Raw genomic sequence first — 23,101 nt, 5'->3', positions numbered from 1 at the left:
ATATAGCCCCATAGAGAGCTGTGAGACTGAAATGAAATCACAGCTATCAAATACTTATTAGCACAAAATCTGGTCACTGTGTTCATTAAATATTAGCTGCTGTTGGCCTCTGAACTCATAAAAGCCGTGTCAGCCAGGCGCGCCCCCACATTCGCACCATTCCAGTATCTAGGGGAATGGAGGCCTTGAACACTCTCTTATCTCTCGTTGAAAACGCATTGGCTGGAGGACAGCCCCTCTCTACCCTCCATCCAGGGACGTGCTGCTCTCCAGCTGTGACCTCTGCTCCTTTCTCAAATCTTATAACTTGTTTGGAAGATACACTCAGAAGGTGATTACCAAACACTTGGGAAGTCAGTAAACACATGAGAATTCTTGGATGCCCAGCGCCTTACTGGTTTCACTCGGGTTACAAAGGGCGGTCTCTGACCCCCTCAGCTGTTTAAAATCTGGCTAAGGCTTGGACCAACTGCAACAAAGGAGCCAAGTGAAAAAACAGCAAAAGAGAGATAAGCTTGATGGGGAGTTGGGGACACTAGGAAGAGAGTTTACTTGAAGGTGGACCTTCAGCTGCAGGGTTGCATTTAAAGAGCAGTTTCCAAGTCTTGGTTCCATAAAATGCCAGGCTATTAGTGCTAATAACAGTATTTTAATAGTGTTGCTTTCAACATAAACATTGATCATAAAATGTTCAAATACTATAATTTTGGTTAAGGGTTTTGATCCAATGCAAAGCCTTGTACTACATAAATAAAAGGAATACTAACTTTAAATGTAAGCCTGAAAACAATAACCTTTGGACTTCTGTGCAAAGTTCTAAGAATTTACTTAAAAACTGACCTCTTTCTGCATTGCATGGGAGTAAGGGAGTTTTTCTCTTGATGCTGGGTAGGAAAAGGAACAGAGGAGGGGTCTAAGCCCTCAGTCTCCCCAGAGAAACAGGGCTCAAAAATTCTGCCCTGTTCCCCCCTCTTGCAACAAAAATGCAGCTGAAGCCAGGGCACTTCAATTCTCAACCTAGCAGGAGTACCTGCGGGGCCACCCCAGGCGGAGCCATTTCTCCAGGATTTGCGAGTCAGGGCAAACCCGAGGTAACAGAGGCTGCCTCCCTGTAACCTTAACAAAGATCTTCTCCAGTGGGAGCAGTCAAAATTCAAATGAAGAGTAGCCCCACGCTCTCCACTAGGAAACCCTGTTTTCTTTTAATTAAAAAAAATGTAGAGGTCATCCCTCAGCTTTGCTTACAAGTAATGAGTCCAACAGCCCCCATTTATCACCCCTGGAGATTCTTTTACACTTTGATGTGAAAAGAGTCAGGGCCCATTGTGATGTCAACTACTCCAACAGCAGTCCTTTCACTTGCAAACGAAGCTTGGGCCCCCAGTAAGAACTGATTGTCAGAAAAAATTCATTGCCTTTCCTTCCAATGATTTATCAGAGATGGGGGAAGAATCTGGCTTTAAGACAACTTTGCAGAAAGGGTTCCCAGCACACCCCTACTGCATTCCCAGCCTCCACTGGTTCTTTCTGCCCCAAATGCCCCTTTCTCAATGCTCAAGAAAGGCAACCTTCTCTCTTGAAGCCATCCCATCTGGGAGGACTTTCCTTCTCTCTCCTTCAAGCTTTCTTGGGGGCCTAACATTACTTACAGTTCCGGTGTTCCCTCCCTTAGGGCAACTCTCCAGAGCAAGGACGATACCAGTACCCTGGCTTGGCCATTAACAGACCCATAACCATCCCAATAATTAGGTCACAAGGCACCCATTTCCCCATCTTTACCAGTCTCTTACATTAAAAGGAATCGAGAATTAAGGAAGTTTAAAAGGAAAGAGGATTTAAAGATTTCTTGACTCATCCAAGAATCTGAGGTGGTAGTCAAAAAGAGGAAGGTTCACAGCAGGACTAGGAAGATATTTTTCAAGTAAACTTTAAAAATTAGAATATAACATGCACTCACACATGCATTTTCACAGAGTGACATACCCCTGTAAGCAGCACCCAGATCAAATCACAGAACAATACCGGCACTCTTGGACTATTAACTATTCTTAGCAAAAAGACTTATCTCAAATGTAACTGAGCTTTAGAGCTAACGTCCATTCTACAGGAAATACCTGAGACAGAACCACATGATTCTCAAGCTAAGCACTAGTGACATTTGAAGCCAGAAAAGTATTTGTGGTGGGGGCCATCCTGAGCACTGTAGGATGTTTAGCAGCGTCCCTGGCCTCTACCCATGAGATTATGACAACTAAAAGTCTCTCCAGACATTGTCAAATGTACCCCCCCCCCACCTCCAGGGGGTAAAAGTATTCCAGGTTGAGAACCACTGGTATATAAGAACAAAAGCACATTAAGAGGAGCAGTCAGACAAATCCACAAAGTAGGACATACATTCAAACTCAGCTTCCTCAACCAGTCAATCCCCGCCCACCCCCCATCCCTGCCAAATAAGCAAGGTAAATGCTCTAGGTTAAGACTTAATTGACAAAACTTAACGCAGTGTACGCACTTTGATTTGGCTGAATTAGGATGTAAACAACTTGAATAGACATTTTAAAACAATCTGGATAGTTTGGAGATGGGTTAATTAATAAATGACTCTAAAATGTTAATATTATTAGGTATGAGACTGGTATGCAATTATGTAGGGAAATGTCTCTTTTTTTAAGGAGATGCACATAAAGTATGCCAGAGTGAAAAAACAGATGTCTGGGATTTGCTTTAAAGCACTTCAGCAAAGAACAAAAGAAAAAGGATAGATTTTTTTTTTTAAAGTGTGGCAAAATATTGAGAAATGTTCAATCTGAGGAATTCTCTCTACTTCTACTAATGTCTGAATATTTCTGTGATAAAATTTTTTCTTTTAAAGTGAAGAAAAAAGAGAGTGAGCAAGAAATATGATAAGGTCTATGCTAAATTCGGTTAACATGCCCAGTCAGGGCCAATGTTAATTCTTTATTGCTGCTACAATGCACAAGATTTCTTTCTTTCTGTCTGTCTTTCCCTTGTGTCCCACCTTCCACCCCTGCCTTTCCTCCTTCCCAACCTCCCTCTCTCTCTCCCTTTAGACTGTCTTCCCCTTAACAAGAAGTCTTGGACCACCTCATGCTTTCAGTAGCTTTAATAAGACCTGTTCACTTAACAATATCTATTAACATCTTACCTATGTAAACACATACAATCCAACGTCTAACATTTTAAACTCATTTTAAAGCAACAAAAATGGTGGCACTCTGCATTACAGGTTAAGAAGAAGGCATCATCTGATGAAACGATCAGAACTTGCTGGTCAAAGGCAGAAATGAAATTGCACAGTGCCTTACATGTTAAATGTTATTTAGTAATTTAACAATTTCTCTCCAAAACAAACTAGTTGCCCAGCATTCCCTTTAGTCTGATTCACACATTCAACTATTAATTTCTCCAGCCTTTTTCTTTCTCCAGTACAATGAGGCAGATTACTATCTAATCTGACCACATTACAGGGTTATCATGAGGTACAGAAAACAAGATTCAGATTCTGAAATAATGTCCTCCAGGCTTCTGAAAAAGAGGAAACTGGAACTGAAATGCTCTCTTTTCTAAACCTGTTCCACAGATTCCAAAGGAGGCTGACTGCTACAGCTTCAGAAAAAAAGGATTGTTATAACCGAAGCCCTCCAAAAAGAAAAAAGATTCTTCCCCAAATCAGGATAGTATAAAATCAGTATTCCTATAAAGACGGTATAATCCTAAACAATTCAACACAATGTCCATCTTATCCACCACCATGGACCAAAGTGTCACCTAAAATGATATAATGCCAACTGCTTGGACTAGTAGCCATTCTACTGAAGGTGCTGAATAAATATTAATTCATTCTCCTCCAACTCACAGCATTAGTAGAATTCAGGGCTAAAGACAAAGAGAAAAAACGTACACAAATGAACTTGAAACTGACCTTGGGCACACTGACTTATGAACTTAGAATAAACTTTTTTTTTTTAATTTATTTTATTTATTTATTTTTGGCTGCGCTGGGTCTTTGTTACTGTGAGTGGGCTTTCTCTAGCTGCGGTAAGTGGGGGCTACTCTTCATTGTGGTGCGCGGGCTTCTCATTGCGGTGGCCTCTCTTGTTGCAGAGCATGGGCTCCAGGCGCCTGGGCTTCAGGAGTTGTGGCTCACGGGCTCCGGAGTGCAGGCTCAGTAGTTGTGGTGCATGGGCTTAGTTGCTCCGCGGCACGTGGGATCTTCCCGGACCAGGGCTCGAACCTGTGTCCCGGGCACTGCCAGGCGGATTCTTAACCACTGCGCCACCAGGGAAGCCCATGAACTTAGCACAATCTTAAGATGACTCTAAACGTAAATCTACCTTACAAGAAAGCAATTCCACCCCTAAATAGCTACCCAAAAGAATGAAAACATAGGGGCTTGATGACCTCTACAATCCCTGTGTGTGATTTAGGACAATCCCATAGCCAATATTAAATGTAAAATAGACCAGAGAAAAACTTGTAAGTGTATCCACATGCCCTGCAAATAAATACACTCTTGTTTTTTTTAAAGGTCTATTTCCTCTATCACTCTCCTTCCTATGTATATTATTCCTGGAGTAGCTCACAAAGGAATCCCTTCCATCCAGAGAGTTGCCTCTAAACAAAGCCTTTCTCCTTTAAGGTAGAATTGAGGAAGGTACTGACTCTCCTGAAACCCAGCACTCTACCATCCTCACCAGAGCGATAGAATTAATAATTTATCAAGGACTTATGATTTACCAGGAACTGTGATAAGCACTTTACATACATTATTCTCTGTATCCCCATTTTAATGAGGCCTTAAAAGTTGAGCAATTTGTCCAAGTAACCAACATGTCAGAGATCTAAACACAGGCTGTGGCCCTGGAGTTCCACACTCAAGCCCACTATATCACCCATGCAGTAACAGGTCAATTGGATTTTACTGGTAAATTTACTCAGTACTTCTACAGTTGAGTCTAGCCCCTCCAACCCCAAAATTTAACTATCCATTTGGGAAGTAACTAATTCTGAAAAAGATTTCCTCAGGTCTGGGATGAGTCTGAAACCAAACTCTTCTAAAGCCATCAAACGGAATGACTCATCTTAAAACTACATATGACAATGACACATACTTCACACTTCGGAACCATTTTCTAAAATAAAGGGAAACAATGCATTCTATATAAGAAACATCACTGCACTTGTAAATCAGGCCTAAAATGACTTGCTTGGGAAATACAGGAAATTTCACAATTCCAGGTGTGGATTATTTACAATGCCCAGGCCAATCACTGTTTCAGGAAAACACGGCCTACAGCCATTAATCTCTCTCCTGAGCATCTGGAAGTCAGGCCCCTGATTTACTTACACAAAGAAAATCTGTCTATATAATAGGTGTTAATCAGTTTAACACCTTGTAGCCTCCTCACTAATTGAGGACTCTCCTCAATTAGGAGAGTTAAACATTATTTCAGACTCTCCTGGGGAAGTAGAGCATCCTCGACTACAGCATTATGATTCAGGGTTCACAGAATGCAATCCTTCAAATCTTCACCCAAACTGAAAAGCATATCAGCAAAATCTCCTAACGCGTACAGAAGGGTAAGAAGGGGAACACGGTAGTGACATAACAAAAAGGCATGTTCTCTCTTTCAACAAGGAAAAAGAAAAGTAATTACAAACGCCAGGAAAAATAAAAATACCATCCAAAGATGAAGGAATTTTAAATGCGGCATGAATTTGAACAATTTACTCAGCTAAAGAGTTCATCTGGGGCTTCCCTGGTGGCGCAGTGGTTGAGAGTCTGCCTGTCAATGCAGGGGACACGGGTTCGAGCCCTGGTCTGGGAAGATCCCACATGCCGCGGAGCAACTAGGCCCGTGAGCCACAATTACTGAGCCTGCGCGTCTGGAGCCTGTGCTCCGCAACAAGAGAGGCCGCAATAATGAAAGGCCCGCGCACCGCGATGAAGAGTGGCCCCCACTTGCCGCAACTAGAGAAAGCCCTCGCACAGAAACGAAGACCCAACACAGCCATAAATAAATAAATAAATAAATAAAAATTGTATAACTTAAAAATAAAAAAAAAAAAAAAAAAAAAAAAAGAGTTCATCTGTCCAGATCAATATGAAATTTCTCAAGTGGTACTTGGGTTGACTTGGAACCCATAGAGGAGAAATGAAACCCTAAACACTATTTTGCTTCCCAATCAAAATAATGTAAATAATGCTTATTGGTTTTTCAGCTTTTATTATCAATTAAAAGACAAAGCTTGCAAGGGCACAGATGATTATAAAATAAAATGTACTATCAATCTGGACAATTTAAAACTAAAAGCAGAGCTAACAGTTGGAGGGTAGAGGAGAAGTGGAAAAACAGTAAGGATAATTATACTATCGTATTAGACTATGAAAAGTTGATGGAAATTTTTTAAAATTTAATATTGATTATATAATATAATTAATATGGTACATTAATTTAAAATACCTTATTATAAAGATATATAAATGTTAAAGATATTCAAGTTTATAAAATAAAAGAAAATAACATAAACATCAAAACTAAATAGACAACGTAAAAGAATATGATTATTTTTAAATAAAAATCAAAAGCAGGCAAAACAAATCCATGGTGTTAGAAGCTAGAATAGTGGCAGGCTTTGAGGGAGACAGCAGCTGAAAGGGGACAGGAGGGGCTTCTGGAGAGCTGGTATTGTTGTTGCTTGATCGGTTACACAAGTGTGTTTACTTTGTGAAAATGCATTGAACTGTACTAATAATGTCTGCCCTTTTCAATTTGTTATACTCCAATGACAATTTTTAGAAAGAACAAAATGGGGAGGGGAAGAAAGGTGAGGGGAAATATAAGTAAATCAGATTCAATAGTGTCTAATGCTGATAAATTTGGAAGCCAGGGCATAAGCCTATTATTTACAAGAACTAAAACAAATATTGTCTTTACACATGACATTAATATTCTGTCCACGCTTATGACTTCTGATAGCCCTGAGCAAACTAAGGATTCACACTCAGACTTCTATTTAATTTGAGCAATTAGAGCTGCCTGCTCAATACACATCTGTTTTCTTTAAAATATGTGCTAGTCCTGGACCAGTTCCACATGAATTTGATTTTTTTGAGGGGGGGACTACTAAAAGATTAAACTGCCATGACTAAACATTTAAACAAGTGAGCTATTTGGTATATATTAAAAATAGAGCTCCATTTAGGATTTCCCCTAGCTTATCACTTGTACTGGGTGTTAAAATTAAAAGGACCACATCAGGGAGGTAAGGAGCTGAGAAGGTAAATGTAACAAATAATAGAAATAGCTCTGTAATTGCTAGAATGTTACTACAAAGGGCAGTTACCTATCCTAACTTAATAATTAGCAACAATAGAAAACATGTGTAAACAATAGACTACAAAACATCTTTTTAAATTGTCACTGATGATGTTGTTAACTATTATAATTGATTCTCCTACCAGAAATTACCCTGGATGCAGTGTCAATAACCAGAAATAGTTGAAAAATCATACCTCCAAAAAATTTTAGAATTGAAATTTAAAATTTCTTCACCCCGTAAATTTTCATTAATCTGATATTTAGATTCCTTTGTAAAAAGACCCAGTTTTAATGTTTTATCAAATTCAAATCTAATTGATTAATGCAAAGGGACCCCAATCAAAATGCCAACAATTTTTCTAGAAAATGACTAATGACTCCAGAGTACACGTGGAAATGTAATCAGATGTGAATAGCTATAAAAATTCTAAAAATGAAAAGTAATGACAAAGAATCTGCCTGAATATTAAGACCTATAAAAATACACTGAAATAGTATAGCACCATTGTCAGAAGAGGCAATCAATGGAACAAAAGAGTCTAACAATAGACTCAACAATCTGATGGAATTTGGACAGAGCACTCAAATCAGTAAAGATATATGATTTAATAAATTATGTTGTAACAACTGGTTAGCCTTTTGCTTTAAAAAAAAAAAGGCTCCCTAACATCCCCAGACTTTTTTCATTTCTTATTAATATGGAAATTTACAACACACACTTTACACTAACTTTAATTACAGATGGATCAAAATGCTAAAAAGTCAACGATCTAAAATGGGTTGCAAGTTAAGAGGGTGAAGCAGCTAACTCAGTGTGTGAATCCAGCTGTGTGGGAATTGTAGTGAACTAGAAAGCATCGTGCTTCCCCAACTTTTTTTTTTTTTTTTTTTTAACGTCAAGTCTCTCTGGGGCAAGCTGACAAAGCAGATATCTGCAGGAGGAAATCAGGTGGGAGTTCGGGAGTTCTGGAGTTCTGGTTGGGGAGAGCAACATCTTGGCACACCTGAAAAGTACTAATGGCACACCACTTGGGAAGTTTTGAATTAGAAAGCTCATGACTTCTCAAAAAGAGAAGTAGCTATTCAATTCCATCTGAACGTTGCTATATTGCAATGCAAACCCAATGTTGTTAAGTTTTTTAAGAGAAGATGGAAGTCTAGATCATTATGTAAAAATCATTGGTAGATATATTTTTTTAGAACACTGTGAGAGACCAAACAAAACCCATCTGTTGACCAGATCTGCCCCATAGGCCACCAGCTTACAAGTTCTGATTAAATGCAAAAAATGAAACCTTTCAAGTGCCAGCAGAGAACACATGACATTATTTTCTCAATCTTGGAGTAGGAAAGACCTTTCTAAGCACAATCAAAACCAGAATCCATAAAAAAGACATTTAACTACATAAAAATTTAAAACTTATGTGTAACCAAACATTATGAATAAGCCTAAAAAAACGGATGATAACAGCTTCCCCTCTGGCTCTAGCAGAATGTGGACTGTTGCAGCCTGGGTCACATGCTTTCCTCTCTGGGGGAGGAGAGTGCACCAAGTTTAACAACAGGACCACCAGGACCACCTGGAGTACAGGAAGAATTTCCTAAATGAACCAGAAAGGAGGAGGAAGTAGGAAAGCATCAGAATGGTCCAGAATTACAGTCACGATCATCTATTACTCAAGAAATATTAATTAAGTTTGAGTCTACATGTCTCATACTTTCATATATGTGTATCTGAGCATCGAATAGTATAAACAAAAACTGATCAGTGATATTAAGAATTCCTTCTGGATAGCAAATGGGTTATTCTTAATAACTGCTTCAGAATATAAATATGCTCCCCTCAACCAACCCTGGTCATGTACTATATGCAAGCAAGATGGCAGTTAACTATATGTACAGAGTTGGAGAGAGAGATGTGAAAGTCATAAAATATAACTGACAGAATTCCCTCTTTCAAAGCTCTCATGATAAGGCAGATTTCATCATGATATCTGTTTCAGCACAAGCTGAATAGGTGTACATTTTCCCAAATCAGTGTAATCTGGACCAGTACCTTGAACAGAAAATTAAGATGCTGATCTAACATCACAACCACATGTTAAAGAAATGAGTTAAGAGAGTACTAGATTTAAAGAAAATATGTAGCCAGTCTAATAGGTTTGACTTCATGTAGAGAAAACAGAAATTTTCACACATTTTCCTGCACCAGAGAGTCATAAGTCACAAAAATAAAAAGGACCAAACTTATTCTTTGAACACTAGATTATAAAATTAAATATTATCATATCCTTGCATCGTGGATTTCATGGTTACCTGTTGCCACTGCTGTTGACTCTTTCGGTAAATGCCATTGCTGCCAGTCAGTGGAAAGCGACGAGTCTATTCATCTGAAAGAGAAACAGTAGCCTGTGAACATTAGCCCGTAAGTAAACTCATAGGTACACCCGACCTGTAAGAAATCTTATTGGACACAGAATTCAAAGTTCCCATTCGAATAAGAGAATGGTTCTTCACCAACTCTCAAGTTGCGTGAACAAGCCGGCCAGCATATATCAAAGGCCAAATGTACTTTTGGCCAAATGCACTTTTAATTTTAAGGCTGCTACTCAAAGCAATTTCAGCCAGGAAAAAATGTGCACAAGTTTATCATGAGGAGGAAGAAAGGAAATAACATTTCCCCAGTGTCTACTTTGTGCCAAGCATTGTGTTAAGCCCTTTAAAAATGACATTTCATGTAAACATTACAATACACTTGCAAGGTACATACTAATACACCATATACCAAATACCCCATTTTATATATAAGAGAACTGAAACTCAGTTTTAAGTAAGTTGCCTAAGGTAATAGGTTGTGTCAACAACGTCACTAGAGTCAAAAGGGAAAACGGTGAAAGAGTATGGACAAGAAAGAAAATTAATAGTTGATCTTCACATAAGAATTCAACACTAAGTAAAAAAGTGGGCCCAGTTTAAGAGCCAATCTTGAGATTTTACTTCCACTCATAAAAGGTACGTAACCACCAAAGCAATTCTGGAGCATTCTCTCAAAACAGTACTGGTTTTAAAAAGTTGTTATCCAACCTGGGCAGATGGCCTTGGTACTATCTTGCCTATCTCTAGAAACAACCTCTCTCTCTATGGTTAACACTATCAACAGCTGTTTCCTTTTCCCTTTCTTGTATTTGTAAATTTACTGCTCTTATCCTAACTTGCTTTAAATAGTTTCTATTTTTTCAGACATCCTTAAGGCAAAGGGTATGTTACCAAATTATCTTAGTACCAATTTAACAAACTATTTGATACAAATGGAAACATGATGTTAAATTTGTAACAATTTTAGCTTGTCTCCTATTTTAAGAGGCTGTTATACTTTTTGCCTAAGCCTGAAGAAACGCTGAATAGAGTCCTTGAGCTCTACTCTGCCTCTTGATAAGGTCTTTTATCTCCCCCTCCATGAAATTAAAATTGCTGACTTGCTGACTACAGTGTTTCATATTAGTAGATACCACTTGTCACTCTATCTCCTCCCCCAAAAGAATGCAACACGGATGCTACAAATATTCTAATTAAACTCACACTAGTAGAGCTCTAAAATTTTCAGGGTCAAACATGCTTTGGAGTAGGCCACTCCTTCAACTGGCTACAGTGGCCCTATGCAAGTTTCCTAAATTCTCCAACTCAAATCCCAATCACCTCCCTCACTCTCCCCCCTTACTCTCTCACTTTCCCTCTCTCAAACACACGCTTCTTAAAATTATTATTAATTTATTTTATTTTTGGCTGCATTGGGTCTTCGTTGCTGCCGGCGGGCTTTTCTCTAGTTGTGGCGAGCGGGGGCTGCTCTTCATTGTGGTCCGCAGGCTTCTCATTGCAGTGGCTTCTCTTGTTGCGGAGCACAGGCTCTAGGGGCTCGGGCTTCAGCAGTTGTGGCTCGTGGGCTCTAGATCGCAGGCTCAGTAGCTGTGGCGCACGGGCTTAGTTGCTCCGCGGCATGTGGTATCTCCCTGGACCAGGGCTCGAACCCGTGTCCCCTGCATTGGCAGGCGGATTCTTAACCACTGTGCCACCACGAGGGAATCCCATCAAACACACACTTTTTTTGGGGGGGGGGGTGCACACTGCACAGCTTGCAGGATCCTAGTTCCCCGGCCAGGGACTGAACCTGCACCCTCGGCAGTGAAAGTGCACAGTCCTAACCATTGGACCACCGGGGAAGTCCTTCAAACACATACTTCTGTTTCTCCTTCTTCCTCTGTCTTTCTCTACCCTCCTTTCCCTCCCCCTTCCCCCACCTCCCCTCTCTCTCTCTTTCTCTCTCAACATGGAGGGCTGGCCCACAGCAAATTATCAATAAAATAGTAGGCATTTGCTTTGGCATTAATCTTCTTAACACTGTAAAGCCTTCTCAAGAGTCCATGATGGCAGTCCCCAACACAGCCCTCCCAGTGAGGACGGCCCACCTGCTTGCGGCCCAACAGCACCCATCCCAGGGCGGATTGGTGGAGAAAGGAGGGCAGCAAGGGAGGGGGCGGGGGGGTTGTTGAGGGATATCAACCCGACAGCGTGGTCCTGAGTTCCCTTGTTTGTTCATTTCCTCACTGAGCCAACAAATATTTCCTGGGTATCTACTGTAAGAATAAGAGAGTGAAGGAAATAGGCCCTTGCCATGCTGAGTTTACAAACTACAGGAGGTAAGCAAAGATGAAACATAATATATAGATGTTAGACTTTAAAAGGAGAAAAACAAAGTGAACAGCGTAGAGTGCCAGAGAGGAAAGGAGGTAAGGTGTTACAATTTTATATAGAGTGGTCAGAGAAGGAAACATTTGAGCAAAGGCTTAAAGGAAGTGCGGAGCAAACCAGGCAGAGCTGTAGTAAAAGACGGTCTAGCACTCTGGGTGATAATGATGTGTCAATGCTCATGTTCCTCAATTGTAACAAATGCACCACCCTAGTAGGAGACAGTTGATTATGGGGGAAGCTAGGGGTGGGGATGGGGACAGGGAGGTCTACGGGAAATCTCTATACCTTCCACTCAATTTTGCTGTGAACTTAACTGCTATAAATAAATAAATAGGGCAAGCCTGTTTTTTTTAAAAATGGTCCTAGGAACTGACAAGTCCAAGACTGAAGGAGTCAGCTGAATCCCTGGCTCTCACTACTGGTTTCCTGGGTGGGTGAGTGAAGTACAAAGTGAAAGAGACATATTCTCTGAGGGATCTGGCCCCTGGGCACCGCCAGGGACTTGTGTGTACAATTCAAATTCATAACCTTGTATGGTGGCTCAATCCTTTCCACAGAGGCAAGGGCAAGGAGGCTACATCACCAGATTATTGACTCTTATGTCTCACAGGAAAGACCAAATTCAGCCTATGAAAGTCTGCTTAGATGCTGATGTATGTATGATTTGCACAGCTGTACGGAGTAGCCACACAACTCAGATATAAGGTTAGTTAGGTTAGAATGGAGGCCTACTGTAGTCAGGAGGTTATAACCCTAAACTACTGCTAAGAAAGGCAATTAGTATATGCTTCAGTTAATGTCTCCTTTGAAAAATCTTTCTTAAAAAGTCACATTTGTACAAGGAGGTTTGTGCAATAAAATGTTGTTTATAATAGCAAAAAAAAAAAAAAAGTGGTAACAACCTAATACATACAAACACAGAAATGGTAAATAAATTATGGCACATGAGACACAATGAAACATCAAAAAGAATAGGTTTATCCAAACAAGATGCTGAACAAAATGTACAATGTGAGCCAATTTGTTTGAAAAGAAATGCTTTCCTTTTATATTTATGCATAACACACACCCATAACACACACACACAGAACCAAACTGTTAATAGTGGCTTCTCTGGAAAGGGGCACTTTCATCTTTTATTCTATATGCTATGAATCCTTTATTACCTGTGTAAACATTTTTTTTTCCCTAAATATAAGGGTTGGGGGGGGATGTACTGGCCCATAAATATTGAAATCAGAAGGTCTTCCTGAAGTTTTCATACATTTTTATATTATTCTCACCAGATTATAAAGACAAAGCAGAATAAAAAATGAGGGAGAGGGGCAGTTTAAAATCCTCCCGTTAAAAAAAAGCAGTTAAGATTCCAACTTGGCTCTATATTAAAAACAGAGTAGGGACTTCCCTGGTGGTCCAGTGGTTAAGACTCCGCACTCCCAATGCAGGGGGCCTGGGTTCAATCCCTGGTCAGGGAACTAGATCCCGCATGCCACAGTGAAGATCCCATGTGCTTCAACTAAAACCCGGCGCAGCCAAATAAATAAATAACATAACATAACATAGTGCTATACAGCAAAAAGAGAATAAGTTCAAGTGAGACAGGTGATCACTTTGGGCAAATTAAGCCCTACCAGCCTCAGTGCTCCCATCTGTAAAATGGAAAACAGTCTATTTTACAGAGTTACTGAGAAAAGTGCTTTATAAATCTAGCTAAAATGCCCAGCACACTGACACATCATGGGCATTCAATAAGTAGCAGTTCTTATTTAAGTCAGCACTGTCCATCTTACTTTTTATGTAAGTGAAACAAGACTATGCTTCATGTAGGACTGTACCTTGCCACATCTATTTAAGTGACCCTTCATAGTCCTTCCAGCCTCTTGCAATGCAAATTTATTCAGAAATAAAAATGTCATGTACATCAAACTACTTTTCTCCCCAAAATAGCAGGTAAAACATTTCAAGTAAAAAAAAAAAAAAATTTTTTTTAAAGTTTTATAGACATTTACGCCATATACATATATAATTACAAGGAAAGAAAGAGAGGAGGAATACAGAAAAATGATTCAGGATATTTTCAAATATTCTGTTCTAGGTCATTAAGTGCTCCCAAACCTAGCACATTCTGGGGAACCTACTCCCAGGAGTCTTTGTGACATGCTTGTTTAAAGGCCTGCTTTGCAACCTACTAGGTATATAACCTCAAGAAAATCACTGTTCTCCCCCAAGGTCTCAGCCTTCTCATCAGTAATATGGGGCTTCCTGGGGTTGTTGTAGGGTTAAATAAAATGGGTGTAATGTTTTTAGCACAATGCCAAGCTCATGGTGAGCACTAAATAAATGGTTGTAGTAGTTGTTCCGGTTATCTTTCTGCCAACCAAAGCACATGCTAGGGACAATCCATACATTAGAGAAGCTTTTCAACTGGACAAACAGCGCTAAGCAGGTCTCCAAGCCCCATGACCATGACCCAGTTTCCAAAGGAGAATATTAGGAAAATAACTGTCCAGAGACCAGAGGATGTCTGGACTGGTCAGTAGTCCCTGGTCAGATCTCCTTCCCCTTTTCCATACATACCCCTCCAGGAATAACAGTCTCTTGGTAATTGGCAACGTGTCATGGGTGAGTCATGGGTCATACACTGTTTTCATCTGAATTCTCCAGAACTCTACCCCAAGCACCCCACAATCTCCCAGGGCCCCAAACTGACCTGAGCACCTACAATTCCTTTAGCTCTCCAGTGCCACATGAAGCCCACATGCCTAGAAATTCATAATGGAACATGATTTCCCCAACTATCTCTTCTCCACTTCAAATCCTTGTTCTAGGGGGCTCTGGTGCTGCCCCCAGACTCAAGTACACATCCCACACCTTGTCAGCTCCCTCCCATCATTCAGGTCTCAGCTCAAACAATAAATTCTCAAAGAAGTCTCCCCTGAATACAGTAGCTAATGTAGCACTGCTGTGCCCTCCTGCCAATCCATGCTCTATTCCATTATACTCTATACGGATTCAGAATGTGCCTAGCTGCAAGTAACAACTGCTTAATTAATAGAGGTTTCTACTTCTCCTATAGCAAGTCTAGAGGAGGGTGGCTACTGGTATAATTTTAGCTGTTCAATGAGGCCATCAGGAATTCTGGCTCCTTCCGCTCTGCCATATTTAGCATGCTGTCTTTATGCTTGTCATTTCATGGTACAAAAAGGTTGCTGCCATAACCAGACAGCTTTTCAACATGCAAGGCAGGTAGAAGATGAGAGGAGGAAGGCGTGGCTATGTCAGACACATCTCTCTCCTTTTGTCAGGAAAGGAATCCTTCCCCAAACCTATCTAAAAACCAGAACTAGGTCACGTGGCCTCCTCCAGCTGCAGGTAAATCAGGATACAAATTGTTGTCACTGGCTGAGAACAAACATGATCTATCACCTAAGGCTGGGCACAATGTAATCCCACACACAATCAAGGTTCTCTTAGCAACAAAAAAATGGGAATGAGCACTGGGGAAGAAAAGAACAGTGTTGGCCGCACTTATCTTTTCATAGTACTTACCACTATCTGAAATTAACTTAAGCTAAGTAAATAAATATGTTAATGTTTATATCTCCTCAACAGAATGCAAGCTCTGTGTCCAGCTTTACTTATATGTACTCAGAGCCTATATTTTAAAATAATTGACTGTCAACTTTCTCACAGTAGGCAGGTATTATAGATACTGGAATATAGTAAGGGTAGTCTAGGTTATGCTATAGTGGCAAATTAACCCCCAAATTTCAGTGGGTTGATAGCACAAAAACTTATTTCCTGATTATTCTTTATGTCCATTGCATATTGCGGGGGGAAGGGGAGGGTTGTAAGAAGGAGGCAGGGAGTTTTCTCCACATTGAGAAACCTAAGCTGGAAAAAAGCCAAGCTGGAAGCTCCACTATCTCAAAATGTGGCTGCAGGGTTTACTCTAGTAAAAAATACAGGTGGAGGGTCTCATAAGAGCCACTTAAATGCTTCAGTCCAGGAATATATGTTACTCCCATAGACAGCCCACGGGACAGAATTAGTCACATGATTCTGTATAACCTAAGGAGGTGGAGACACATGGGAGAGCACATGAATGTTGGTAGTAAATATTTAAGCCTCATTCCCCATGGAATGGTAAGATTATCATACAATGATACATTGTATCATACATCATCACCATTTTAGAACTTAGACCCATTAAAGAAGTTTCTTGGAATGAACTCAAAGTCAGGGATACTCAGTAAAGCAATTATTTCATCTTATAAGGCAATACTTACCATTAAAAAAAAACAAATTTTTTTCCTTCAGGAGTAATAATAGGAAATATTTATGTAGCACTTATTATGTTCTGCTTCAAGCACTTGCCAAGGCTTCTTACCTTTAATCTACCCAACTACCCAGTAAGGGAGATACTACAGTATTGTTAACTCCATTGCATAAGGGAATGGAAAAGTATTGGGAGCCAACTCTCCATGGGTCATTTCTGCATATTGTACAAGCAGAGGCACCAACTGCCTTTGTTCCATACAATCTTTAAAGATACTTCTATAGAGAACAGCTTTGAAAAATATAATGTCTCCTTCTAGAGCAAAGGGCAGCAGGTTTACTATCCAGTATAATCAAGATAATGTCTCCCTCTGGAATAAAGGGCAGTCATGCTTACTGCCCATTATAAAAGATTAGGATTCCCTAAGATCAGGATTTCTCTCCTTAATATAATCCACTGTGTTTGCAGGTAACGTCTGACTCTCTCCACATCTCCCCTCTTTGGAAACTGGGGCTTAGGGAACTGGTGTAAGAAAATGGTGATACTCTGGCCACAGCTATTATTATGAATAATAAACCCATTCCCAAGAGTCCATGAAACTGTGGCAGGTTAGCTTGTTACCTTGAAAGCAGGGTAAAAGCTCAGAGCCTTAACAGTTCTTGACAAGAAGTTAAGTAATTTGCCTAAGGTCTGACAGCTAGTAGGTGGCATATCCAAGATTCAAGCCCAAGCTGTCTGGCTTAGAAACCATGCTTTTAAATTCTCTGCTATACTGCAGTAGTCCTCAAAGTGTAATTCCAGAACTGGAAGCATCAATATCACCTGCAAACATGTTACAAGTGCAAATTCTTGGGCATTACCCCAGACCTACTGAATCAGAAACTTGGGGAGTGGGGGAGGAAGAGACACATCTGTGTCTTAAAAGCCTTCCAGGAGATTCTGATGCTTACTATAAGCTTGAAAAACACTATCATATGCATATATTCTGCATATATTCACGGTATCTATAAGATAGAACAAAATGGTATGAGTATATCCTGATTTACATAGGGATGTGAACTGACCTTTCATAACTTGAATAATAGATTTGAAGCACTAAGGGAGATGGCTCCTAAGCCCTTGCATTTAATTTTTAGGAAGGTAGGGATCTTTATTTGGTGCAAATAAATACCACATGTCTGTTTAATACGTCTGCATATTCTCCTTTGGAGTCACAAATATATGTCCATAATGCTAAATGAAAATACCTGCTTTTTTATTCCCACAATGATTAGAAAGAATTACTTAGCCAAGGAGAAACACTATTTATATTTGAGAGTCAAGCTGTAATTCTTGAAAAACAGGAAACCACATATCAACACAGCCAACACAGTGTACCACAGTAGAAAGGGCAGCAGGCTTTGAGTCACAGAGTCAAGTCACTTAACTTCTTCAACTCAATTTCCTGATTTTAAAATGGAAAATGAACTCCAACTTCAGAGTTGCAATTAGGCCTAAATGATATGTCATGTGAAAGCCGTTGGTAAACAGCTTTTGTGCTACATGGTTGTAAACTCCACCTGCATGGGCTCTTTCTCTGTCTTGATCTGGCGTTATCAGTTTCTCCAAAGCTTAGAGTACTGTCTGGCACATAGAAGATGCTCGATACTTATGAGGTATTGGGAATGAACATGAGGTATTATATTAATGATGTAATTGATTCCTCTGGGCTCCACTTGTCACAATAATCTCAGTCTTTTAATAGGAAAAAGTCACTTGAACAAGAAATCCTTAGTCATGTTTTAAATGGGGCAGATAATTTAAGAAAATCAGCTGATTTTCGTCCCCTGGAGAACACTACTGAAGGAGTTCTGTCCTAAGGCATAAGACAGAAACTCCTATTAGCAACCCTCACGGCCTTGGAGCCTCATCGTTTCACATCTACGACAATCTCTTGTGCTCTTGTAAACAGTCAAGAATAAAGGATGTGCACCTACAAAGAACTAAATATTCCACATTTACTTCTTCACTGTGGTAGAATTTTAATAAATAGATTACAGGGTTTATGTAATCTCTTTTAATGAAATCTAATATTAAATCAGCAAATATTAAATAAGCTACTATTGTGTATAAAAAGAGACTGCTAGAAAACCATTGTCAAATATCATTTGAGAACAGAAATCATTGTTGAATTTATAATTTAATGAAAAAATATAATTTATTTACAAAACTTTATGTATGGTAAATGCAGTTCCTTAATTTGTACTCTCTCCAACATACTTTCTCGATCTCCTGAAAAATTAGTTAACGGTCTAGTCTTGAAATAGGGGAACTTTGGGCTTTTAGCTTCAACAGACAAATCTAAGATAGCAAATGAATTCAAGTTGAAGGACAGCTTTCAGTGGAGAGCTGCAATAGTAAGGAGAATATCCCAGCTATGTTGCTATACCTTAAGGGACATCTGCAGAGTGTATTGTCCCCTGTGTATGTCTTATAATAATTCAGATATTTATAAATAAATTAGTTCTACCTTTTAACAAGTAGCACAGTCTATCTCAAGATTTGGAATTTTAACAGTCAACTAACTTCATAAAGGATTATGCAAATTTGTTTGATGAAAGAGCACAAATTACAGAGTTGAACGTGAAACTCCTTTCATTTGCTTCTTTAAAAATATGGGGCTTCCCTGGTGGTGCAGTGATTAAGAATCCACCTGCCAATGCAGGGGACAAAGGTTCAATCCCTGGTCCAGGAAGATCCCACATGCTGCAGAGCAACTAAGCCCGTGTGCCACAACTACTGAGCCTGCACTCTAGAGCCCACGAGCCACAACTACTGAGACTGCATGCCACAACTACTGAAGTCTGCGCGCCTAGAGCCCGTGCTCTGCAACAAGGGAAGCCACCGCAATGAGAAGCCCATGCACCCCAATAAAGAGTAGCCCCCATTCGCCGCAACTAGAGAAAGCCCGCATGCAGCAACGAAGACCCAATGCAGCCAAAAATAAATAAATAAATATTTTTTAAGTATGGAAAACAGGTTTGCCTTTCCTAAGCTTTTTTTTTTTTACCCATCTTTTCAACTCCCAAGGCACTATAACTTCAACTAAACAATCACATGGCTACAGTGATTTATAGAGGTACCTAATAAAGATGCAACTCATATATATACATATATATACCTTAATCGAACAATACTCTTCCAATGTAATCCAAAACCAAATTAAGCAAGTATCTTAGTCAATAAAAAAGTTACTTTTAGCTCCACCAAGTCCTTGCAAAATTCAGTGAAACCAAAAGGAAACAGAAGAGAAAGCCAGTTTTGACATAGTCTAACTACTTACCGTCTCATAACCCCACAATGAAACAGTGACTTCTGGTAGCAAAAAATGCATGCATATTCTGCATCTTGTAGGAGAAAGCAATGTTGAAAATCACCTGGGCTTTACTCTTGCCATAAATTCTCAGCCTCTTGATGATTTTTGTATTCTAAATTAATACACTTGAGTCATAACACATTTTGAGTCTTCAAAATCGTATCTTTATTAAATTGAAGAGTTAAGCAAATGCCAAAGACACTACAGAAATTCAATTGCTACAGTGAATGAATAAGACATATTAACTCTGATATGTAACAGTTCATTTTCTTCCTGCAAGTGGGAAGCAAAGAGTCCATAGTAACACACCTTTAAGTTCCACATCCCTAGCCTCATCATCGCTGTCAGTTCTATTTAGAAAAAGAAAAGAAGGGGGGGCGGGGGGAGGAAGTCCCCAATATCTAAATTCATTTTTTTTTCCCAAAGCCTTGTATCCCACTCTTCAATACCTCTTTGTCTTAAAGTGACCAAATCTGTCCCAAATCATTTCCTTGGTTCCCTCTCCTAAATTAGTTGAATTCAAATTAGTTTTTTAAGTACTAGTTATCTATTCTACTTTCTCTCCTGGTCTCCTTTCATTCTCGTGGGTCGTTATCCTTTAGTTCTCTCCATTCCTCTTCTACATAAAATACTCTTCAAATAAAATACTTTCGGACACTGGCAAGAGACACCACCTTTAAATGAAAGCAGGCAAACCATCCAGAATTTTCAACTCTCCTGTGAATTTATTTCCAGAATATCCACTCAAGGAACCCTCGCCGCTAAAGATGAAAGGCAAGCTAAGGAAATACATTAGACAGAGGAAGTAAACATCGAAACAGGGCATGCCTAGGTATTCTTAAGCCTCTAAGCAGAACTAGACTCCCGAGTCCAAAGGTCTTTCTTTTTCGTGACTTCTATGCCCACGCGGAGTCTGACAACACGTAGGTCCGCGAGGGGTGTCCCACCACCGCCCGTTCCTTCTACCACCTCTGCATGACCTTGCTCTCAAGTAATCTTGCACAAGCAAAATCCCCCAAATTCTCAGGCCGGTCCCTTGCCTGAGGTTTCTGTGCCTCAATTACTGAGCTCTTCTCACCTTCCAACCCCCTCAGGGAACACTGGGTCTTCGCCTTAATGTACGGTTTCGCCTTTAAAGTTTTAAATCTGTCTGGTTTCTTGATGGTATGTCATCCCTCATCCCCCATCCCCATCCCCGCCTCCAACATGCACCAAGAGGGTTAAGATTACCCCATCCCACCGTTAAAAGAAACAAAACTTCGTCGGTAAGGCCTTCCCCACCCCCACTTCACCTCCCAACAGAGATGAGCTCCCGAAAGATGCGGACACACCTCCACCTCCAAAGCCAAGGGTCTTCCTGGGACAATTTGCACAACAATACGGGGTCTGTGTGTGTAAACTCCTATAAGACTAACCTAGGAGGAAAATATCAAGACCCTTGAAGGTCCGTCGCAGCTTCATTAACGATACTCCCAACACATTATAGGAAAGTATGATTCCTATAACCCTCCAATTCCTCTCCTTCCAAATTCGCCGACCCCGGCGCTCGCAAAGTCGGAGGGGCTAGCGTGCCGCAGTCGGAGGATCAAACACCAAGAAAAAATTATCGTCAAGGGAAATTAACCAGTTCCATGTTCTGCAGACGCCGTCTCACTCTGTGCCAGGAGCAAGCCTCAGAAGGTGCCTCCAACTTTTCTCCTCCCTCTCCAGAGTCTGCGGACCACCGACGCACGCTTCCACCTCAATCACAATTTGATGAGATTGGAACCACCAATCTGTCTCTACTAGACGTAGGGGGGAGGGGTGACTATGACGAGAGGGAAGGGAACTCGTAATGGAGGAGAGAAAAGCCCCGCTTTTACCCCCCGGAGAAACTTCTGGGACTCTTCTATTACGCAACCTCGGGACCAGGTTCCAAAATCCGAACATCTTTCCGCAAGACGCGGGGCGCACGGGCCAACGTCTGATTTGGGGGAGGAGAATGGGTCCCTTCCTGTGTTCCCCTCCCCAGTTTTTCTAGACGCTACCTGCTGGGATTTGTAAGGGAGGTGCGAGCTCTGCGTCTCCTTCGCCCGTTCTCCCCTAAGGTTCCCACTGGAAAAGCGGGAACGCCAGCGACTTGAGCCAGCGTGCTGGGAAGCCGGCAGCGAGGCGGCCGAGCCTGGGCTTCCCAGAAGTCAGCGACCGCGGCGTTCTGGCCAGGATGACCCCCAGCCCGGGGGGCGCAGGGTTCCGCTTACCTTCCAGACCTTTAGTCCTCCAGTCTCGGGTCGTGCGCCCTCGCCGCCTCCGCCCGCCCCTGACCTGTTGCCGTGGGGAAGGCGCGCAGGTGTGGGGAGCGCAGGGCGCTCAGCGGCGTCTAGCGCTGGACCCGGCTCCCAGCCGCGGAGGCGAGAACGCAGCTGTGCCAGCGACGCGCGCAGGCGGCGGCCGAGTGCGCAGGAGCCGCGCGCTCGCCCGCTCGCTCGCTGGCTGGCAACCTCTGCGCGCCGGCGGCCCAGGAACGCCCAGGAGGCGAGGCCACGCCCCCCAGGAGGTCACGCCCCCCCCGCGCTCCCCGGCCCCGCCCGGCCCACGCCCTCTAGCTGGCGCCACCAGATGGAGAGGAACTGCTCGGCCCTCCCCCCGGGACCAGTGGGAGGATCTAGGGCGAGCAGCCTCTCAGGATGGAATACTGCAGTGACCGCACCGGCAGCATGGGTGACCCTGCCCCCGGCTGGTGTGGGACACAAGAACCCTTTCGCTTTACAGCGGGATTAAGCTTAGGGTCAAGTTCTGACTAAAGTGTCAAGGAGTCTTTTTGCAGTCTCTTACACAATTGAAACAGATTCTGTATCCTTTAAAGGAGATAATAACTAACATCTGGAGAGCGTTTTACAGTTTATAAAGGGCTCTTCACACACAGGCCCGTCTCATCTTCGTAACAGCCTTATAAAACAGACATTATTGCTGCCGTTTCCCAAATAATGAAACCGAAGAGCTGAAAATAAGTATTGTGCCCAATGTCACAAGCTCAAAAGTGGCACGAGAAACCAGGTCTCCCGAATCCAGCCTCCCGGTTCTTGCCCATCAGCAGCCCAACCCCAGAAAATTCTCCTGGGTATTGGGGCTTTGTCAAATAGATCCAAAAGCTTATGTCTAGTTACTACCCGATCCCTTCTTTGAACATACCAAGGAAAGCATCACGCTGAGTTCTTTGCATCATCTCGCCTTCCTCCCTGAAAGAGATGCAGGAAGATTGTATCAAATGGCCCAGACAGGCTTTTTCCCAATATCTTAATGGTTTAAATGAGTGAAATTATTTGGATGAAGAAAATCATCTTATTCATATGTAATATAATGTAAATGTAAATTAATATAATGTATGAAAATATCCCC

General features: G+C 41.3%; 1 protein-coding gene across 9 annotated transcripts in view; it reads right to left on the bottom strand.

Moving 5' to 3' along the window:
* Positions 1-22,205, bottom strand: part of AFF1 (ALF transcription elongation factor 1) — a 209,790-nt gene extending 187,585 nt beyond the window's left edge. For 5 of the 9 annotated variants that reach the window (XM_082463224.1, XM_082463233.1, XM_082463228.1 and 2 more), the window contains exons 1-2: positions 21,964-22,205; positions 9,660-9,733 (exon numbers count right to left, since the gene is read on the bottom strand). In XM_082463224.1, coding sequence (XP_082319350.1) covers positions 9,660-9,697 — 38 coding nt within the window. In that variant the 5' untranslated portion in view covers positions 9,698-9,733; positions 21,964-22,205. Of the gene's footprint in view, positions 1-9,659; positions 9,734-21,963 lie in introns of those variants that run through there. The other 4 variants (XM_082463230.1, XM_082463225.1, XM_082463232.1 and 1 more) reach the window with 2 other exon arrangements.
* Between the last annotated feature and the right edge of the window lie 896 nt (positions 22,206-23,101).

This window comes from Balaenoptera physalus (genome assembly GCF_965194825.1).
Source record: "Balaenoptera physalus genome assembly, chromosome: 5".
NCBI classification, from domain to species: Eukaryota; Metazoa; Chordata; class Mammalia; order Artiodactyla; family Balaenopteridae; genus Balaenoptera; species Balaenoptera physalus.
Note: the sequence above shows the minus strand (reverse complement) of the source record. Positions and strands in the feature narration are given on the sequence as shown.